Genomic DNA, 19,912 nt, shown 5'->3' on the forward strand with positions numbered 1-19,912 from the left:
GTTACACCTGTGTACTGGTCCCTGCCATAAAAGTTGAACTGAAAAAGGGAGTCAACATTGATGATCCTTAAACCTAGACTTTTACCAAGTAGCCTGAGGGTGGGAAGTGAGAGTGTGGAGAGTTATTAACTCCCGTCTTACTCCCACAATGGCCCCTTTTGCATTTGTAATGGTATAAAGCATGAAAATATCTTCCCTCATAGCTCAGTCGGTAAAGAATCTGCCTGCAAGGCAGGAGACCTGGGTTGGATTCCTGGGTCCTGGAGAAAGAAATGGCAACCCATTCCAGATTCTTGCTTGGAGAATCCCACCAACAGAGGAGCTTGACAGGCTAGAGTCCATGGGGTCGCAAGAGTCAGACATGACTTAGCGAGTAAACCACCAAAGCATGAAAACACTTTAAACATTATGCTACACAAACATACGCATTTATCCAAGTTAGTTCTCTTCTCACCAGCCCCACTGAATCGGCCTCAAATTGATCAGAGATCACAAAAGAACCTGAAAACCAGTGATGCCGTTACTGCAGCATTTCCTTCAGAGTTCAGTGCTCGGACTTCATTACCTCAGGTGGTCTGAATGCATGTGACTGATGTAAATTAGGTCCGCTTGGCACAGCCTCTCCAGCCAATCAGATGGAGGCTCATGTAGTAACCACCATCCTCGGGCAAAAGCAGGACCCGTTAACCAAGGGTCAAACACCATCCTCTTGTCCCCCAGCTTGAGGTCCATGCAGGCGTGAGTAAGGTATGTTATCTGTCAGAAGACAGTGAGAATCAGATTATTGAGCCATCGTCAGTCAGCAACAATGAACTGGGCTGGTTAGTGGACAAGTCACATTGGAGAACTTTGCTCCTGAGCATGTTCAGTGAGGTGGGGACCTTTATATAGAAAACAACTCCTGGTACACGTCACTGCTTTGTTAGGAAAGAAATACTCGTGGTGGATTTCAGGTGTCAAACCAATTGATTCATCCAGCTCTACTCTATCTAAATTAGCTCCTAAATGCTTATTTACAGTCTGCACTGCAGAATATCTTTTGCCATCAGTCCTTCAAAGCACAATTTACAAGGAAAGGCCATTAGAGATGTGATGGTAGATACTTAGGGATTTAAATGCCAGACTGGCTGGAAATAGCCACTGAATGAATGATGAATGATTCTTGGTGGGTTTGAGGCAGGAGACAGGTGGGCCCTGGCTGGGCAGCTGGAGTCTGTCCCCTGTGGACAGATATTCCAAGACAAAGATAATAGGAGGAAGGAGGAGAAACTGAGCCCTGTCCAGATAAGAGGTAAAAAGACCACATGTTCTTCATTCTTAAGGTCAAGGAGACCTTCCAACTACATGCGCAGAGAGGCTACTCAGAGGTCAAATAGGGAGGGGACACCACCACGTAGTAAGTGATGTGAACCTTCCCGTAGGCCTCCTCACTAGAATCCACCTTGGCTAAGACATGCAAGTGCACACATGGGAGGACCCTGAGATGAACCAAACACGACTCAGAACCCGGCAAAGCAAGACGACTGGCCAAAGGAAACCCCAAAGAAATGCCCCATGTAAGTGATTTAAACTACCACAAAGGCATGACTCTTTCTCTCTGAGCCCTCTATCTATTCACATGTACATCTTTCCTCCTAATAAATACTTTATCTGTTTCACTATTTTCCATCTCTTTGTTGAAATTTATTTCTACAAAGCAGACAAACCAGGGCCACTGGCCCTCGTGGTCCAGTGGCTAGGATTCGGCATTCTCACTGCTGCAGCCTGACTTCAATGTCTGGTCGGGGAACTGAGATCCTTCTTCTAGCTGCTGCAGGTGGAGGACACATGACATGGGGCTGGCATAGCCATGCAGCCTGGAGAAACAGGCTTGTGAGACTTTTCTCTTCTAACTTACCTGCTGACTCGCTCAGGGAGTCAGGGTCCTCTGAGAATGGCTATAAACAATGACTTAGAAACTGGCACAGACTTGAGGATTCTAAATTAGTGCTTCACTCCCTTCCTCTGATCCGGCACACCCATCGGATAAAGGAAAACACCCAGCAGCAGAGGGGGCAGGGTAGAAACTCCAGGGTGAGAGGCCAAAAGCGAGGGTAAAGGAGAGGTCAACAAATCAAATTCAGGTGATTATGCCTGTTCTGGATAGGGTCCCTTTTGCTTCCTCAGAAAAGTAACAGCCCATTTCCACAAGCTTCCCAGATACATCAGAAAAAATCATTTTGGATTGTTTAATTCTCTCAAACTACCAAAGCATTTTCTCTGGAGGAAACTCTTTTAAAGGTAGGAAGTGCACAAGGTTTGTAAAGATCTCAGGGCAACATGCAGAGATAAGACAACTGGTCGTATCATCTGACAGTGATTTGGAATCAAGGGAAATTTCTGAATTTCTTCCATAGTTTTGCATGACTCTCCTTTGGGACCTCTGCTAAAAGTTTTTCTGCTTTGTTTTTTTTTTTTTCCTGGATATATTTCCTTGTGCTGCTGCTGCTGCTGCTAAGTTGCTTCAGTCATGTCTGACTCTGTGCGACCCCACAGACGGCAGCCCACTAGGCTTCTCTGTCCCTGGGATTCTCCAGGCAAGAGTACTGGAGTAGGTTGCCATTTCCTTCTCCAAAGCATGAAAGTGAAAAGTGAAAGTGAAATCGCTCAGTCGTGCCCAACTCTTAGCAACCCCATGGACTGCAGCCTACCAGGCTCCTCCATCCATGGGATTTGCCAGGCAAGAGTACTGGAGTGGGTTGCCATTGCCTTTTCCGATATTACCTTGTAATCCCTGCCAAATTCTGGGTGTTTCTAAAAAATTTGCTCAAGAGTTCAGGATAACTATACTATTAGTCCTAAGTAGCCACATCCAAGAATATTCAAGGTAATATAATATATATATATATGTGTGTGTGTGTGTATCTTAGTTTTATTTTTATTTTTAAGATAATTATAATTTAATGTTTCCTTACCTGAACTTCCCCAAAAGCCAAATCTTCAGGAGATCTGGGCTCTGAATCCCAGGGGTTAGGAGGATTCAGTTCTAGAAGCAAAAGTTCATTTTCTTCACTCTCTTCCACAACTAGAACCAAAGGGGAACAAATTTGAATTAATAACAACAACAAAATTATGTTTAAAAAGCATCACTGAAATAGAAGTGTATGGCTCAGATACTCAGAGTACATAAATCAAAGGAAATCAGAAACAAAAAGCAATGCTAATTTAGGTCAAGCAATATCTACTGAGATGAGGGCTGAAGACTGACACCCATTCATTTCTTTTATTCATACTACATTTATGGAGCTGATGGAATTTCAGGCATGTCGGGGATGTTTTATGTCTTAAGCTGAGTGCTGGGCACATGGTGGTTTATTATTTTTATATCTTTTAAATACTGTTTAAGAATTTAATAGAAGCACATTAATTAGCATTTTCCTAATAAGAATTATCAACTTATTTAATAGCAAAACACAACTGGCTTTCTTAATAAAATCAGAAATACACGAAGGACATTTAATATCACCACTATTATTAAACTGTGTCCTTGAAAATGCAAGTGATACAATAAAGACACATTTTATTATTATTTTCAGGCTATATCATTGCTGGGAAACAGTGTCACGAAATAGAAAGAGTGCTGGGTTTGGAAACATTAGGGTGGGGATTGTGAGTGAGATGCTTATTATCAACATCCTGGGCTGCAGTTTCCTGATCATAAAATAGAGTTATGACACATACTTCATAGAGTTGTTGTAGACAGTAAACAATATAAGAGATCCAACAGTGTCTAGCACTATGCCTGGCACAAAGAAAGCATTTAATCAATAATAATATTATTATAGCAATTCTTTTATCTTTCAAGAATGAAGAGTTAAAGAGAAACCTCAGTATTGACAAGACTACTATTAATAACAAATATCAACTCAAAAGTATAAAGTATTATGGTAGATTCTCAGAAAACTGCATTGATACCCACTCGTAAAGATTTTCCTTCTTTAGAATTGTTCTCTCTTAAGAAAAGCAGGAAAAGAAATATGTGTGCTCAGTTGCTCAGTCATGTCTAACTCTTTGTGACCCCATGAACTGTAGCCCACCACGCTCCTGTGTCCATGGGATTTTCTAGGCAAGAATACTGGAGTGGATCGCTACTTCCTACTCCAGGGGACCTTCCCAACCCAGGGATTGAACCCATGTTTCCTGCATCTCCTGTATTGGGAGGTGGATTCTTTACCACTATTGCAACCTGGGAAACCCTAGTTATTAAGTAACAGTTATTAAACAGCTTTAATATTCTAAGAGAGGGTGAAAAAGGAAGGGCTATCTAACAACGGTGCTGTGCAACTGGTTATTTAAGTATTCTAGTTTATTATCTAGTTTATTAAAGACACAATGAGAAGCTTCCAAGTGGCTAAAAATAGAATATCAAAGGAAGGACTTCTAAATTTAATAGCAATGGAAATAATTCCAGTGGAAAATCTGAATATATACAAATGTAAGATGAAAAAGTTCTACCACCAACGAAAACTGGCAAACATGTTTGGAAAATATATTAGCGTTATACTTGAGAAACAAGCTTAATTTAAAACAACAGTGATGCTATTTTTTGATTCAAATGAGAAAAGTCTGAAAAACTAAGAATGCCTCAAGCTGGTAAAATATGAGGAGAAAGGAAAGCTTATTAACTAGTTAGTAGGAACAAAAACTGGGTCATTCTAAAAAATGGACTGTAATGCAATACATACTAAAGAATGGATGAATGAATAATGGACTCATTTATTCATTTAGGACCTCAAGTAAAGAGGACGAGGTTAACCGTATTTTTTAGTTCATGACACATTATACTCAGTTCAGGCAAAGCTACTTATTTATTTACTTATTCCCTTTATCTGTTTCTCATTGTTATTTCTCTCTCCTCTCCTACAGGATTATCATTTAAATGCTCATGCAAAGTATGCATTATATTTTATGTGTGCATTTTAATTCATATAAATGGTACTGGGTCTCCAGTCTGTTTCTTACTCTTTTTCACTCAATATTCTGTTTTTAAGATTCTTTCATGTTGCCACGTGTACATCTAGTCCACTTCCTCTAACTGTAACTTAGTATTCTGTGGTTCACCACAGTTTACTGATTTATCCTCCTTGACTCCATCACCACAAGATTTCTCCGGTGCATACACAGAAGCGAGACTGATGGATCACGGTGTATGGTCCATAAACCTCCTCTGACTAGTCACTGTTGGATTATTCTCTAGCATAGCTGCACCGGCCACATCTCCGCCACATGCATGAAGATTTTTATATCTTTATATCTCTGACAACATTTGGCAGTTCCTTGGTTTATTTTTACCAATAAAAAAACCCTACAGTAACATCTCATTGCTTTGGTTAGCAGTTTTCCGATAATTAACGAATTTAAGCATATTTTCATATGCTTATTTACCTTTGGGGATTCATCTGTAAAATGCTGGTTGATATCCGTTCTTCATTTTTGTATTGAGCTTCCTATCCTTTCTTGTCAATTTGCTTTACTTAAGAGAATGGAAACCCACTCCAGTATTCTTGCCTGGGAAATCCTCTGGACAGAGGAGCCTGGGGGGTTACAGTCCATGGGGTCACAAAGAATCGGACAGGACTGAGTGACTAACCCCTTTCGCTTTCTTCTTATATGCTAGAACATATTCTCCTGTTGGTTGTAAATATTGAAAAATAATCACCCAAACTATTATATGTCTTTGTCTGTGTCCTCCATTTAGCAGAAATCTTCAGTACTGATGAATTCATATTTACCAGGGTTTTGTGTGTGTGTGCCTTTTGAGCTGTACTTTTGAAATGCTGTTTGTCAGGAAGTCACCAATCTCTAGGTCACAAAGATATTCTATACTTCTTCCATTACTTTTATGGTCTTACCTTTCTCATTTAGGGTATTAGTCCCTGTGGAGCCCATCTTTACGTTAAGGTGTACAAAATGTTAAATATGGGTAAATACATTAATTGGGTGTATGTGTGAAAGTCGCTCAGTCATGTCCAACTCTTTGCAACCCCATGGACTGTAGCCCATTAGGCTCCTCTGTCCATGGAATTCTCCAGGCAATATGCTAGAGTGGGTTGCCATTTCCTTCTCCAGGGGATCTCCCTGATCCAGGGATCAAACCTGGGTCTCCCACATTGCAGGCAGACTCTTTACTGTCTGAGCCACCAGGGAAGCTCCCCCCAAAATAATTACTCATACCCTTTTGCCAGTAATGCAACTATCTTACAAAAATAACTCCAAAAACAGAGAAGTTCTTAAGCATAAAGATCACAGTTTTGGTTTTGAAGGCAAAAAAAAAAAAAAAAAATCTGTGAACAGCATAAATGTAAACAGCAGAGAACTGGCTAAATAAATTAATATTTAATGTAAGCATACTTAAAAGTATGTATATACAGAATCTGACATATTAACAAGACAAAAACAGGATATAAAAATAATAGAGTTAATTATAATTAGTTATAAAAGTATGCCTAAAAAAATGACTGAAGATGGAGCTAGATTGAAAATCAACAAAGAAACAGAAGACTTGAACAACACTATAAACCAACCAGACCCAACAGATAACACTCCCCCCAAATACAGAATACACATTCTTCTCAGGTACATGTGAAATATCTCCACAAATCAGTACAAACCATATGTTAGGCCATAAAACAAATGTCAATAAATTTAAAAGTTTCAAGTCATATAAAGTATGTTCCCTGACCACAATGAAATGAAATTAGATACCAATAAGAGAAGAAAGTTGGAAAATTCAGAAATATGTAGAAACAAACAATATACTTCTAAATACAAATGGTTTAAAGAAGAAAATCACAAGAGAAGTTAGAAAATACTTTGAGACAAATAAAAATGAAAATATGACATGCTGAAACTTATGGAATGCAGCTAAAACAGTATAGTGCATACAATGAAATTTATACCAGTACACATCTGTAATTAAAAAGATCTCAAGTAAAAAACCTAACCTTCCATCTCATTAAATTAGAAAAAGAGGCATAAACTAAACCCAAAACAAACAAAAGAAAGGAAATATTTAAAAGAGCTAAAATGAACAGAATTGATACTAGAAAAATAAGAAAAAATGAAAACAGGAATATGCTCTTTGAAAAGATTAACAAAATTTTCAAACCTTCAGCTAGACTAATAAAAGAGAGAAAGGGCTCAAATTACTAAAATCAAGAATGAAAAAGGGGATGTTACTATCAACTTTACAGAATAAAAAAGAATACAAGGAAATATTATGATTATTATACATCAACGAATTGATAACCCAGATGAAATGAGAAATTCTTTGGAAGAAACAAATTAACAAAACTGATGAGAAGAAATAGAATATCTGAGAAGACCCATAACAAATAACAGATTTAATTAGTAAACAAAAACCTTCACAAACATTAGTCTAAGCCTAGATAGCTTCACTGGTGAATCTGACCTAATGACTAAAGAAGAACCAACACCAATACTTCACAAACTCTTCCAATAAATAGAAGAGGAGGGAACACTTCCCAACTTTATGAGGGCAATCTTATTACCCTGATCCCAGGACCAGACAAAGACATCTCACAAAAGGAAAACTACAGACCAATGTTCCTGACAAATTTTGTTGTTGTTTAGCTGCTCAGCCGTGTCTGACTCTGTGACCCCACGGACTGCAGCCCGCCGGGCTCCTCTTTCCTGCCTAGGAAAGAATACGGGAATAGGTTGCCATTTCCTACTCCAGGTGGTCTTCCTGACCCAGGGATCAAACACGTGTCTCCTGCATTGGCAGGCAGATTATTTACCATTGAGTCATCTGGGTGGGAGTCCTTACAAACATAGGCATAAAAATCCTTAACCAAATATTAGCAAATACAGTTTAGCAATATAAAAAAGAATTGTAGCCATGACTAAGTGGGGTTTATGACAGCTTGGTTCAATACAGAAAAAACCACAGAGGCATAAAATAGATTATTGATTGCCAGGGGCTGAAGAAGAGGGGAATGGGAGTGACTGCTAATAGTTATAAGGTTTCTTTTGGTGGTGATGAGAATGTTCTGGAATTAGAGAGTGGTGGTAATGGCTCAATATATGAAAATATTAAAAACCATTGAGCTGCATACTCTAAAAGGGTGAATTTTATAGTACATGAATTATATCTCAATTAAAAAAAGGAGGAGAAGGCTGGGGAGAGAGAGGAAGGGGACCTCGGTGACAACTGGAAGAAAAGATACCTAAACAGAGGTTGTCTTGAGGTGATGGGAGTTTAGGTGAGCATCTTCTTCCTTCTACTTTCCTGACTTCTACCTTTTTAATGATGATCATATCCCGTGAAAGAGAAGGACAGCTTGGTCTCATGTGAACTGAGATTATTCAGTTTTATGATTATTATAAATAACAATTGTTTGTGGTAGGGAATCACTACAGCATTGGTAGCACTGGACTGAAAAGTGGACTCGGTTAAAAATTTCCACTCTCTCTGCATTTCCTCCCTGGGGCAAAAGCTGAAAACTTCAGTGCGTCTTGTTACCACCTGCCCTCCACTGGCCTGCTGTCACCTCTGGCCAGAAACCCTCTACATCAGTTTCCACATTCGATCTATGTTCCATTTGATCAACTTTCTGCTGAGTGGGAAATCCCTTCCTCTTGCTCCAAAGGTCCAAGTACCAGGGGAGATATGTGGATTATTTAAGACATACATAAAAAAAAAAGTCTTTTTTTTTAATTGGAGTATAATTGCTTTACAATGTCATTCTAGTTTCTGCTGTACAATGAAGTAAATCAGCTAGAGGGATATATATATACACATATATCTGTTGCTATATATATACAGCTCCCCTCCCTCTTGGACCTCCTTCCCACCCCACCTCCAATCCACCCTTCTAGGTCATCGCAGAGCATCAAGCTGAGCTCCCTGTGCTAAAGAGCAGCTTCCCACTAGCTGTCTATTCCAAAAGACTTAGAGGTTTTGTAAAAGCCCTTAAGCAGCTATAAATTTCTGGGTTACATACTCATTAAGTTGATAGTCGATTGTCCTCTAACTTACACAGTTTAATAGTTTCAACCTTTGCTTCTAACCTGTTTTCTGCCAAATGAATTTAAGAGTATTTGTATAGTGCCTGTTACTAGCTTCTGTTAACAAGCAGTCTGCAGGTTTCCTAAGCTAGCTCAACAGACATGGGGTGGAGCTTATTGGCAAAAGAAGCTAGAGGTCCAGGCATCCTTTTGAGGGATGGGGGAGGATGCACTTGCTGTCAAAGGAATTAGCAACTTACCCCAGAATAAGCTGCTGTCACATCTCTTTGGGGGTGATTGGGAAAGGACATGCACTTCAGTGACACCTCTGCTCTAGGAACTGGGAGAACACCTTGGCAGGCCACACCCTTCTTTAAAAAATGATTAAATGATTAATGGAGTTGGTCTCACCAAGACATCTGGACAACAGTGGCCCTAGTATCCTATCCCACGTACAATAATTTGAGCCTGAAAAAGATGTTGAGCTGGTGTAAACGCAGTTTCCAGTCTGGAGGTCCAGGCAGGAAGCCCTCCATTTAGCTCCCTTCACAGATAACCAGTGTTAAGACTGCCCTCATCCACACTGCTTATGCATATATATTTCTCATAATTGTGTCATACTATATGTAACATTTATAATCTGCTTTTTTGCTTTATCTATCAAAATCTCTATTTTAATTCCTTCAATAGTATCACTTTTAAGACACAGTGGAATTATTTTTAATGTTTCGATTGTTTTCAATTTTTCTCTTTAGATAGTATTGCTATGAATGAACATTTTCATACCTATATCTTTTGACACATCAAGGTTTATCAAGACCTTAGGACACAGCCTCGGATGTGGAATTGCTGGGTCAAAGGGATGCATATTTTTCAGTGTGTTAGGAAACTCAGTGGAGAGTTTTAAGCAGGGGAATGACATGAATTAATTTTGATTTTTAAAATATCAGCCTTGTATACCTGAAGGGCTTCCCTGGTGGCTCAGACAGTAAAGAATCCACCTGCAATGAAGAAGACCTGGGTTCGATCTCTGAGCTGGGAAGATCCCCTGGAGGAGGGCATGCAACCCACTCCAGTATTCTTGTATAAAGAATTCCATGGACAGAGGAGCCTGGCAGGCTACAGTCCATGGCGTTACAAAGAGTTGGACACGTTTGAGCGACTAAGCACAACACAGCACAGCATACCTGAAACTAACACAACATTGTAAATCAACTCTACTCCAATATAAGATAAATATTAAATTAAAAATATATACCAATCTGGGTGCTATAAGCAGAATGAACTGCAGGAAGCAAGCACAGAAGCAGGGAGTCCAGTCATGCAGACAAAAGATGACTCTTATCCATCTTTGATTCTCTTAATACCCAGGACAACGGTTTACACCTGGCATGATCTCATCAAATGCTTACTGAACAAATGAATGAATGAACGAAGGGACCTTCTGAAGAAATTCTGTTTAGAATTTTCAGCGTTAACTATTTTTAAAAGACTTAATGTCCACAGGTTAAAATCAGAATGTAACCAAAGCTTCAAGTGAAATTGGAAACAAGTTGACAAGAAGGTCCCCAATAATAGTGACAGCAGAAAACATTGATCAATATGGAAGGTATTTACCTAGTTCATCTTGGCAGAAGCTGCCTGGAGGGTTGATATACTTCATGGTGCTCACATCCAACTTCCAGTTGTGTTTTGTGCATCTAACAGACCTGGATGAAAAATTGTCCTTAGGTTTATGAAATGGTGTAAATAAAAATTAATCTTATTGGGCTTACATGCATTACAAACAACTACAGTTGGTTGAACACAAAATTCATGAGAGGAAAACTATTAATAGCTAAAGCTCAAATATCCAAGGAAATATAGACTGATCATCAGTAGGTAATTTTAAAAGTGAAGATAGGGCTTCCCTGGTGGTTCAGTGTTAAAGAATCCATCTGCCAATGCAGGAGACACAAGTTCAATCCCGGATCTGGGAAGATCCCATATGCTGAGGAGCAGCTAAGCCTGTGTACTGCAACTATTGAACCTATGCTCTAGAGCCCAGGAGCCGCAAATACTGAGCCCGTGTGCAGCAACTACTGAAGTCCAAACGCTCTAGAGCCTGTGTTCCACGACAAGAGAAGCCATGACAATGAGAAGCCTGCACAGCAAGAGGGTAGCCCTACTTCCCTCAACGAGAGAAAGCTGCTCAGCAACCAAGACCCAGCATTAAAAAATAATAACAAATAAATTATTTTAAAAATTGTTTAAAAAACAGTGAAGATAAATGGCACATCACAAAATAATACATGTTAGAGATCAACAGAGCCATCAGAATAAAGTCACCTTTAGGGATAGCTCTCATAAAAAAGCTAAGTTGGTTAAGAGCCAAGTGAGGCCAATATGAGGATAGAATGTAGGGATAAAGACAAATCTATGATTTATGATCACTCTACAAACCTTGGTTTTATAGTGTACCGAACCTAAGTTCAACTTGAATTAGTTTAAGATTTCAGAGCATGGTTGCCAAAATACAGGATGGCAGTTAAATATGAATTTCAGATAAATAACAATTTAAAAATATGTCTCACACAATATTTGACATACACTGGAAATTCCTCATTTATCTGCAATGTAATTGAGTGTTCTGCATTTTTATTTGCTAATTCTGGCGACCCTGTTTCAGAATGACAGCTAGATTGCAGCAAAGCAGGAAGCTTAGTGATTTCTTTTCCATTTCTTATCAAACTGTGAAGGGGTTATGGTGATAGAAAATGAGGTATAAACGTTCCATTTCCTCTCTACCTTGGTGGTGTTTCTGTAGCAGTTAAAGATTTAAAAAGAAAAAAACCACAAATGTCTCAAATCAGAAACATCAGATTTCTTAAACTAACTGTCTATTTTAACTTCTATATCGGTAAATTACACGAATTTTCCCAAGCTTCATTATATCAAGAATTTTTCATGCCCTTTTCTAGTAACAAGGCAAAAAAATGTATTCCATGCTTCAATTTAAGGAGGATTATTCTGTAACATCTACTCTCTCATCAATGAGTAGCCAACAACCTTTCAAAATTTGAGGACATTCCAAATCCAACTATTCAGCATGCAGGTCAATAAATGGGAAGCATGGCAGGGTCTTAACTGTCATGGGCAGCAGGCAGACAGGAGGAAGGTGACAGCTGCAGGCACTAAGAGGTTGTGAAAAGCTATTAAATTTGAGAAATGAGAACCACAGCTTATGAGAGTTGCTGATCTTGGTTATGTGTGAAGAAGAAAAATGGCTGAGGTAGGGAGGGTAGAGGAGGTAGCTCATTACTCTTAAGTGTCTCCTTGTAGAGAGATTCCTCAGGCGGACTGCTGCACAGAGCACCCGGAGAGAAGCAATCAAATTTGGAGCAATGGATGCGGGACTACAGGGTGTGAGTTACTCTGAGGATGGAGTTGACAGTGCCAGCTCCAGGTTAGCCTGACAACAGTAGGGTGAAACGAGGATCAACCACCCCAAAGGCTTTGCATGGAGGAGAGAAAGGCCAGTCTGGGGCAAAGTGATCACTCTGTTAGGATAATCAAGCCAGATTCAAGAACAAGCTGAATTCCTATAAATAATCTCATTCCTAAGCTGTACCAGAAGCTCAAGACAGAGTAATAATCGTAAAGGTAATTGACGTGTATTGAGTGCCTATCGTATGACAGATATTGTTTTGAGTGTTTTTTTTGTGTTGGAAATCACTTAATCCTCTGAGCAGCCAGACAGAACAGGTAATACTCTCATTTTCACTCTATAAAGGAGAAGACCAAGGTCCAGAAAGGCTAAGAAACTTGTCCATGTTCACAGGGCTGATAAGTGGTAAGGCCAGGTTTCTGAAGAGGGCAGATTGTGATGAAAGATCATGCTGCTAATCACAAAGCTACACTCCCTCCAATGGCTGGCTACGTGAGCTCCATGGTGAAAGCCCATTGAGGAGAGAGGAAAAGCAAAGGCCCCAAACCGCAACAGTCAGAAGACCTCAAAGTCCCAGAGTGCCCACAGAAGCTCACTAGTGACAGAACAAGCCATGGCTGAGGTTTCCCTGGGCTAAATCCACTGAGAAGATGGAAGGGACTCAAAGCAGGGCTGTCAGCAAAGAACCATGAGGGTCTCCGAGAGTAGAGTTGCTGCTCAAAGTATATCCCATACAATACTTGGAACCTATCTATGCTAAAAATATATTCATTGTTTACCTGAAATGTAGATTTCTGTTTGCCTTCTGTTTGCCTAATCTAGCAATCCCATCAGAGGAGCCAAACAGGAGACAGGTGTCAACACTGTTTCAGTCCTGAAACTAAGAATGTAGTGAAGCAAATCTGTATGCAGGTGTAAGAATATTCTAGACTTGGGTAATGGTCATCTATACAATTCTAGCAGGGAGCTCTTAGACAATTACCCAGCTCCTCTGAATCCACCTGCACGAAACCGCCCACAGATGACCTGAGAAATCAAATCAACAACAGTAGAAGACAAGTCTGATGTGAGAGTGGCTAAAAAGCACCCAGGTCAAGTCAGGCTGAAAAGAAGCTTGGAAAAGTGGGGTCAGCCACTCATTCATTGTCAGTGTTGAGCATCAGGCTGACAGAGCATCCCCTCTCCACTACCTTCCCTGTCTCTGCCAGGGTGTGCTGCTATCTCTTCGACTGTCACTGAAAACAAGTCAAAGCAAAACAAAAATCCACAGCAATCCTGCCCTGGTATTGTCCCTGAACTGGAGAGGGAGGTCATCTATATTTAGTCTTAATCAACGGATGGAGGAGGTGGGGTAGCAGCACCAGTTTTCCAAGAAATGATCAGAAGCGCCTCTGTTCAGAGCAGGTACAGTTGGGGCTCTGCCATGTGGGGTTTTTAATCACTGCAAGGTGGTCAGGGAAAGTCTATCTGCTCCCCAGCAGAGTTTGGACTAGGGCCTGCTCCATTCATACTTCTGGGAGAGCAGGAAAGGAAATTCCAAAGAGGCTTGAGTCTTGGAACATAAAAGCTATCACGTACACCCAACCCTTCACTCACATACACAGACCCACGTACCTTAGAAATGTCACTGTTTATCAAGCTAGGAATCCATTTGCAATTAGAGTTCTTGAGAGAGAATGGGAAATTAAGTCAAGGTCAGAATGTTTTGAGATCAGAGAGATAAGTTACAAATTTGCTAGAAGAAACAATTTGTCAGTTGTTTCACTTGATTTCCACACTTCTGGCCAAATCTAATTATAAGAAGGGTCAGTGGGGGAGGGGGATGATTTGGGAGAATGGCATTAAAACATGTATAATATCATATAAGAAATGAATCACCAGTCCAGGTTCGATGCAGGATACAGGAAGCTTGGGGCTGGTGCACTGGGATGGACCCAGAGGGATGGTATGGGGAGGGAAGTGGGAGGGGGGTTCAGGATGGGGAACACGTGTACACCCGTGGCAGATGCATGTTGATGTATGGCAAAACCAATACAATATTGTAAAGTAAAAAAAATAAATAAATAAAATAAATAAAAAATAAATAAATAAATAAAAGAAGGGTCACCAGAGAAAAAGCAGAATGACTCACGGTACCTTCCATCTAAATCCTCGATATCTTTTATGAACAGGCCTCCTTGGTGCTTGCACGTATTCTTGCATGCTCGCAGGAGGCCCTTACTCTTATACAAGATGTAATCTTTGCCAGTGCTCTTATTTCGAACAAAATTGATTCCTTCCTTGAGATTGGCGACTTCAGCAGGGGAGAGACACAAGAGGAGCTCAGCTGTTTGTTCGATGCTGTGAAAAGGCAAACGTTTTGAGAGGAAACAGAGACATTGTCAGGTTTTAAGAGAGAACAGTTTGGCAATGGCAGTCAAAACCTCTTTTTTTTCTTAAGATACTATTTAAGGCCAGCCTTCCAAGTACCTGGGCTGAGTGGCAGCTGACGGTGAACTTTCTCCCCTCCTTTAAATGCCCATCCTACTTGTCGAGGGTTGATTCCCGCCTTCCCAGGAAAGTAATGCCTCCCTCACTTGCCTGCCCATAGTCTGTCGTTGCCTCTCCCTGGGTATTTCAGAAGAATGGCAGCTGTCACTTCAGCTTCTGTGGCTCATTCACTCCCCCTAAGGCAGAAGTCTGCGTGGAGAAAGAGGATGTACACTCAGCTCAGTATTTCCGTTGGTGATGTCTCCTCCTTAAATGAGTTTCTTTCAGAAGCCGAATTCTATAGTTAGCTTCAATAACTGCTCCTCACCTTCACGCTTTCACATCAGGACCTCCTCTCTCTGCCCACTGAGAGTCACTCTTTAGGTTCAAAAGTAACTCAATCACTGCTCCTTGGTTAACCCTTCCAAGCCCCCCACCCACCCCCAGGTCAAATCTAACGTTTCTTTCTTTTTTTACTTTCTAGAAAACATGAAATTTATTCTTTCTTTTAGGGCATAGCCATCATCTCGTATAGATACAAAATTAAAGATGTGATGAGAACTCTTAGGACTTACTCAACAGCTTTCATATATAATATACAGGAGTGTTAGTTATGGGGCTTCCCAGGTGGCGCTAGTGGTAAAGAACCCACCTGCCAATGCAGGAGACATAAGAGACACAGGTTCTACTCCTGGGTCGGGAAGATCCCCCGAGGAGGGCATGGCAACCCACCCCAGTATTCTTGCCTGGAGAATCCCCATGGATGGAAGAGCCTGACAGGCTATAGTCCATAGGGTCACAAAGAGTTGGACATGACTGAAGTGACTTAGCACGCACACACACAATATTAGTTATGTTTATCTGATTGTACATTACATTCCCAGAACTTATCTTACAATTGGAAGTTTGTACCTTTTGCTAACTTTCATTCAGTTCCCCTTCCCTCCACATCCTGCCCCTGATAACTACCAATCTGATCTCTTTTTCTATGAGTTTATTTTTAAAGTATAATTGACCTCTAACAGTTATGTTAGTTCCTGGTACACAATATACTGATTGATATTTCCATACATTTTAAATGATCACTATGATAAGCCTAGCACTGTAAGTCTAGCACTTCTTAACGTGTATTTACTGTAGAACATTATATCCTGGTACCTGTGTACCATCCTACTTACTTGTACATAGATGCTTTTAAAAACACTCTCTCTACTTTTCTCTCCCCACAACTTAGCAGACTGCCTATCTTTAAGAGCTAGCTGAAGACTGAACCAATTGCACCTCATCTGAGTCATTTATAAAAAGCTCCAGCAGAAAATGAAGCATTTAATCTTTCATATTTTTTCAGGGAAACTACAAATGTTACATTTCTCAAATTCCAGTCTTTAAACAAACTCTCTTTATGATGCAACTCTGAATCATAGTGGAATATAATTTTTGTGAAGAGGGACTTCAAAATAACTTAGCATATCCATGGTATGAAATCTGGATGCATGTTTAATTCTATATTCCACCCCAAACCAAAAGTGGTCAAAATTCTTTTCATATCTTAAATTAAAATTGATTTGATTTTCATGTACATTTTTGGCACTTTCATTTCTGGAAGCAAAATCTGCAGATTTCTTAAAGAGGAAATTAAATAATATTATAAAAATACCATAACAGGAAATAACAGAGAAGTTACTTCTAAGTTTCAGCTAATAAGGCAGAATTCTAACTGAGAATTACCCTTCTTCAAAATGGATTCTCATTGTCACTTCTGTCCCAAATTCCTGGTAATTCTGTTCATAGTAGACTTGAAATGTTTCCAAATATATGTTTTAAATGTATTTGATAGAAAGGAATCCATGATAAGCCCCATGAAGTTCTTTTATCTTTATTCTTCTGAGTGCAAATATCCAACACAAGTCAAAGCAAATCCTGAGGCAATTTCTGGAATAATCAACCCAAACATGTAAAAAGAAAATCTTTCTAAATATTTTGTTTTACTTGATTGAATGAACCAATTAGCCAAAGTTCTCTGCTAGATAATAAGGGTTTCATCAACTGTATAAGACAAGTTGAACTAACTACACCTTTATTAATTCCTTGAGAACATCTACTGGAATCTAAAGCAAAATTTTAACATGTGCAGTCCTACATACATGGTTTTATATTTCTTCCTTTTTTTTTTTTTTTAAAGAATCTACCTCCCTTTGGTTCCTTTTTAAAAAATATTTATTTATTTTGTATTTGGCTGCATCTGGTCTGAGTTGCAGCAGGCAGGATCTTCATCACATCACGCAGGACCCTTTGCTCTGGTGCACTGACACTCTAGCTGCAGTGAGCGGGCTCAGTAGCTGCAGTGAGCAAGCTAAGTAGTTGTGGCACTCAGGCTTAGTTGCTCTGCAGCATGGGGGACCTTAGTTCCCTGAGCAGGGATCAAACCTGTGCTCCCTGCATTGCAAGGCAGATTCTTAACCACTGGACCACCCCTTTATGTATTTTTTTTAATGGTTGCTGCTGCTGCTGCTGCTAAGTCGCTTCAGTCGTGTCCGACTCTGTGCGACCCCATAGACGGCAGCCCACCAGGGTCGCACGTCCCTGGGATTCTCCAGGCAAGAATACTGGAGTGGGTTGCTATTTCCTTCTCCAGTGCATTAAAGTGAAAAGTCAAAGTGAAGTCGCTCAGTCGTGTCTGACTCTTAGTGACCCCATGGACTGCAGCCCACCAGGCTCCTCCATCCATAGGATTTTCCAGGCAAGAGTGCTGGAGTGGGGTGCCATGGGCTTCTCCTTTAATGGTTAGTTTTCCCCAAAAGTTGATTTTTAAAGCTATTATTAATGAGTTGGATTCCATTAAAGTCAGGAAAGTAAAATTATAGTAAATTCTGCTTTGGGTATAAATAAAATATTTAAACTAAGATGATGGGCATTGTAGTACACCTACTTTTCAACATTTCAATATTTTTTTCAAACACTTCAATGTGTGTGAAAAATAATCACTAAACACACATAAAAACATTTATATAGGGACACACATTTTTTTCCTTTTGCTTCAAACTTGGTGGTGTGGCATCCTGCTTTTAAAATTTTGATATTTTCTTTCTCATGAAATTTTATCTTTGGTGTTGACTTCTTAAATATTATTTTAATGATATTCATCTTGATTATATTCATCTATAAAGCCAAGAATCTTCCAGAAGGTTAAGCTCTGAGAAAAAGAGCTAGAGGAAGAAAAGGCAACTCATTCAGAACTGTCAATCTATAAATGACTTTGTTACCATAATTTTTAAATTAGATTCATATTTTTTATAATTTTATTTATTTATTTTTGGCTGTGCTGAGTTTTCATTGCTGCGTGGGATTCTTCTGTAGTTGTGGCAAGCACAGGCTGCTCTCTTGTAGTGGAAGGGCTTCTCATTGCGGGGGCTTCTCTTTGTGGACCACGGACTCTAGAGAGAGCTTCAGTAGCTGCAGTATCAGGGCACAGTAGCTGCAGCTCCTAGGCTCCAGAGAACAGGCTCAATAGTTGAGAAAAACTGGCTTAGCTGCTCCACGGCATGTGGAATCTTCCTGGATAGGGGATCAAACCCATGTCTCCTGTACTGGCAGGCAGATTCTCCATTGCTGAGCCACCAGGAAAGCCCTGAGCTTTGTTTTCTGTGGGAAGATGTTCAATATTCTGTTCACAGGGATGTAAACTGCATGAATGCTGAGCTATAAAATGTCTGTCACATGGTAGTAAATACCTCATGAATGAAGGAATACACTCCCAAGAAGGCACTATGTCCTCCATTTGGACAAAGAGTGTGAGAATGCTTCCAAAAGTCACAGATTAAAGAAAAGAAAATTACTGGCTCACATAAGTTTTAAAAAGTAACTTGGAGTAATTCCCTGGTGGTCCAGTAGTTAGAACTCAGCATTCTCACTGCCAGGGTCCCAAGTTTGATCCCTAGTCAGGGAACTAAGATCCCACATGCTGCATGGCATGATCTAAAAAAAAGGAAGTCTCATACTCAAAATGCTTTGGGAACCAAGGACCTAGCAGAAGAATGTCAGACTGCAAGCTTCATATGGAAATCTTTTATCATTGCATTTTCTGTTAGGTACTTCATAAATATTTGTTGAACCAATAACATGAAATAGTCAAGATTGCAAATGGCCTTCAAGCTGTTCCAGAAGTCAAAATGAGAAATTGAGAGACAGTAAATTCTCATGAGGCTGTGTGAGTAGACAAAATCAGGCCAAATATGAAGAAATATTAGAGAAAAATTATTCCAGTTATTTTAGAATAATGGGTTCTAATCTAAGCTGTTCAATAAAGAGTCATCAGCTTACACTGTTCCCTTAAGACCCCACATTGCATGTTTCATTACAAACGGCCATAGAAACAGTGGGTGTTAACCAGAAAGCACACTGAAAATAAGATAAAATTTATGATCTTGCCTTTATTCACAACCACTCAGGGTCCACAACTAGATATGCTGTGCAGTTTGGGTTCCCCACTCCATAGGGAAGACATATCAGGGTTGGGAGAGGTCCTGAGAAATGAGATCATAGTTATGAACTAGATGGAAGGGAATCAGCAATTCTGACACTTCTATACACATACACTAGAACTGCACCATTAAATACATGGATAACAATGGCGAGAGCCAGCTTTCTCATGGTTGGAGTGGGACTTATAGATAAGCAAGGGGAGGAAGCTAGAATAACCCATGTGGTAATGGAATACTTAGAAATAAACATATAGCCTTGGATGTGAACATTAAAAAAGAAAAGCTAAAAAGCATCCATCTCAAAAAACATTAAAGAACAATAAAATAATGGAAAGAAAGTAAGAGAATTATAAAACAGAAGCTCTACAGAGACAGGATCAACAAAGGCAAAAGATAATGGAACCACCAAGAAAGTGAAGGGACAATACACAAACCAGGAGAAGATGTTTGTAAATTACGTATGTAATAAGGATCAGATATCACGAGTTTATTTTTTAAAAACTCTTAAAAGTCAATAACAAAACAA

At 39.7% G+C, this 19,912-nt stretch overlaps 1 protein-coding gene across 9 annotated transcripts in view; it reads right to left on the reverse strand.

Annotated features, from left to right (window-relative positions):
* LOC102411578 (cytidine monophosphate-N-acetylneuraminic acid hydroxylase) overlaps nucleotides 1-19,912 on the reverse strand; it is an 85,862-nt gene that overhangs the window by 30,620 nt on the left and 35,330 nt on the right. For 6 of the 9 annotated variants that reach the window (XM_044927969.2, XM_044927962.2, XM_044927972.2 and 3 more), the window contains 5 exons: nucleotides 15,017-15,115; nucleotides 14,573-14,776; nucleotides 10,627-10,718; nucleotides 2,955-3,064; nucleotides 566-756 (listed from right to left, as the gene is read on the reverse strand). In XM_044927969.2, coding sequence (XP_044783904.2) covers nucleotides 566-756; nucleotides 2,955-3,064; nucleotides 10,627-10,718; nucleotides 14,573-14,776; nucleotides 15,017-15,024 — 605 coding nt within the window. In that variant the 5' untranslated portion in view covers nucleotides 15,025-15,115. Of the gene's footprint in view, nucleotides 1-565; nucleotides 757-2,954; nucleotides 3,065-10,626; nucleotides 10,719-14,050; nucleotides 14,102-14,572; nucleotides 14,777-14,905; nucleotides 15,116-19,912 lie in introns of all 9 variants that reach the window. The other 3 variants (XM_044927986.2, XM_044927984.2, XM_044927987.2) reach the window with 3 other exon arrangements.

This window comes from Bubalus bubalis, chromosome 2 (genome assembly GCF_019923935.1).
Source record: "Bubalus bubalis isolate 160015118507 breed Murrah chromosome 2, NDDB_SH_1, whole genome shotgun sequence".
In the NCBI taxonomy this organism is placed as follows: domain Eukaryota; kingdom Metazoa; phylum Chordata; class Mammalia; order Artiodactyla; family Bovidae; genus Bubalus; species Bubalus bubalis.